The sequence below is a fragment of the Austrofundulus limnaeus genome, unplaced genomic scaffold, assembly GCF_001266775.1.
Source record: "Austrofundulus limnaeus strain Quisiro unplaced genomic scaffold, Austrofundulus_limnaeus-1.0 Scaffold1139, whole genome shotgun sequence".
Taxonomy (NCBI): Eukaryota; Metazoa; Chordata; class Actinopteri; order Cyprinodontiformes; family Rivulidae; genus Austrofundulus; species Austrofundulus limnaeus.
The window spans coordinates 90879-92643 of NW_013953541.1; the positions used below are offsets into that span (position 1 = coordinate 90879).

The window sequence follows — 1765 nt, forward strand, 5'->3', positions numbered from 1 at the left end:
CTATCTATCTATCTATCTATCTATCTATTCAAAGAATCTTCCCCCATCTTTAGTTTTTGTTTGGAAAACATTATATAATTGTAAGAAAAACAGTTAATATCTAATATTTTAGTTTTATTATTATTATTAAGTTAGATTATAGTAGACCTTTGTTGTCTTTGTACAGAGCACAATGAAGTTACAGTTCAGAGCAGTCATTCAGAAGAAGACAGAACATGACAAACATGGGAGAACAGCTCTGGGTCAGACGCTGCATCGAAGACATCATGAGGAGGTGCAACCCTCAAAAGAAAAAAGCTAAAAACCACACAAGATGATTATTGTCATATATTTCACAATCTTATTGCAAATATGTGTTTCATTCTTTTTTTTTTACCGCTGTGATTCTTTATTATGTAGCATAAAACTACAAAAAATACAAACTTGGGCAGGTCAGCAATGTTATTTACTCTCAGTAAGAACAAAGTCAATAACAGAACATTTCATTTTGTAAGTCAATAATTGTTTTTATAAAAGTAAACATTCTGTTTTTAATAAACTTGGTTATTTTTGTATTTGTTTTTGCTATGTTTCATTTTATTTTGAAAAGGTCACAAACTGTTGTACGCTGGGTGGGTTTGGACCAATAGGAGGTCAGTGCGGCCAACTACGTCAGACGCAAGGCAGCACGCCGCGCGTGGCCACGCCCCCTCCGCCTGTAGTAGCCAGTTGACTGTGGCGCCGGAGCTCCACTGGAAGTTCCTCCCAGCTCAGAGAAAGCGAGCAGGCGGATCCAACAGCAGGTTGGACCGGACCGAACGGAACCGAACCGGGCCGGCGGGGGGAAAGTTGACAGAAAGCAGTCGCAGTCAGTCCGCGGAGCTCCTCAGAACCCAGAGACCCAAAGAAGAGAAGCAGGCAGGAGCTAGCCGAGCTCGTGCGGAAGATTAGCAGGAAAACGGAGGGAAAAGGTGGGACAGGTGAGGCTGGAAGCGGCGACAGGTGAACGGACTCGGCTCAGCGCTTCGTCCCGGGCAGCCCCGCCGAACACGGCCGTCAGAACCCGCGGGTCATGCGGACTCCTCGCGGCGCCGCGTCGCAGAGGTAAACCGGCAGCAGGAGGCGAAGCAGCGGCGGACAGACGAGGGACAACCAGGCGGCTTCTCCGCCGCTCCGCGAGCCCGTCCGAACCGGAGCCGGCCAGGCAGCATGTCCCGGAGGAAGCAGAGCAAACCCCGGCAGATCAAACGTAAGAATGACCCAAGTTCTTCACTTTGTGCTGGTTTCTGTCCGCGAGCTGCAAAACTGAGGTGACGCAGGTAGTGAGTCCAGGACCAGGTCCAGGACCAGGACCAGGACCAGGACCAGGTCCAGGATCTTAGTCCTGCTAAAAAACAGACTTTCTCCTGTAGCCGGAGCGGTTCTGAGCCTGAGGGGCAGAAAGTTGACTGGGTTCGGGTTGTTGTGGTTCGGAGCAGACGTGTCGCCGACGTGTCGCCCGGGCTTCCGGTTTAATTCCGGGTCGGTTCTGTGAAACATGATGTGAGCGCAGATTAGGATTAAAATAGGATCTTTGTTTGGATGTGTTTTAGTCTGAGCCCCTCAGACAGGAGGGGGTCTGATCTCTGCGGCTGGTGCTTCGGGAGCCGAGCTCGGTTCTGATGAGCGGGTCCCGGTTCGAGTTTTTATCAGGTGTTAAAGTGATGCTGAGAGCTGATAGAGGAGCAGATTAATAATGTTCTGTTCAAGTCAGGAGGAGGAGGAGGAGGAGGAGGAGGAGGGGCGG

General features: G+C 49.6%; 1 protein-coding gene across 1 annotated transcript in view; it reads left to right on the top strand.

The window, feature by feature from the left end:
* Window positions 1-422: 422 nt before the first annotated feature.
* The window catches only part of zfpm1 (zinc finger protein, FOG family member 1), a gene marked incomplete at its 3' end in the record, with an annotated part of 5800 nt that continues 4457 nt past the window's right edge, over window positions 423-1765 (top strand). Inside the window, 1 exon segment of the mRNA XM_014030914.1 lies at window positions 423-1228. Within this exon segment, the coding sequence (XP_013886368.1) occupies window positions 1189-1228 (40 nt within the window).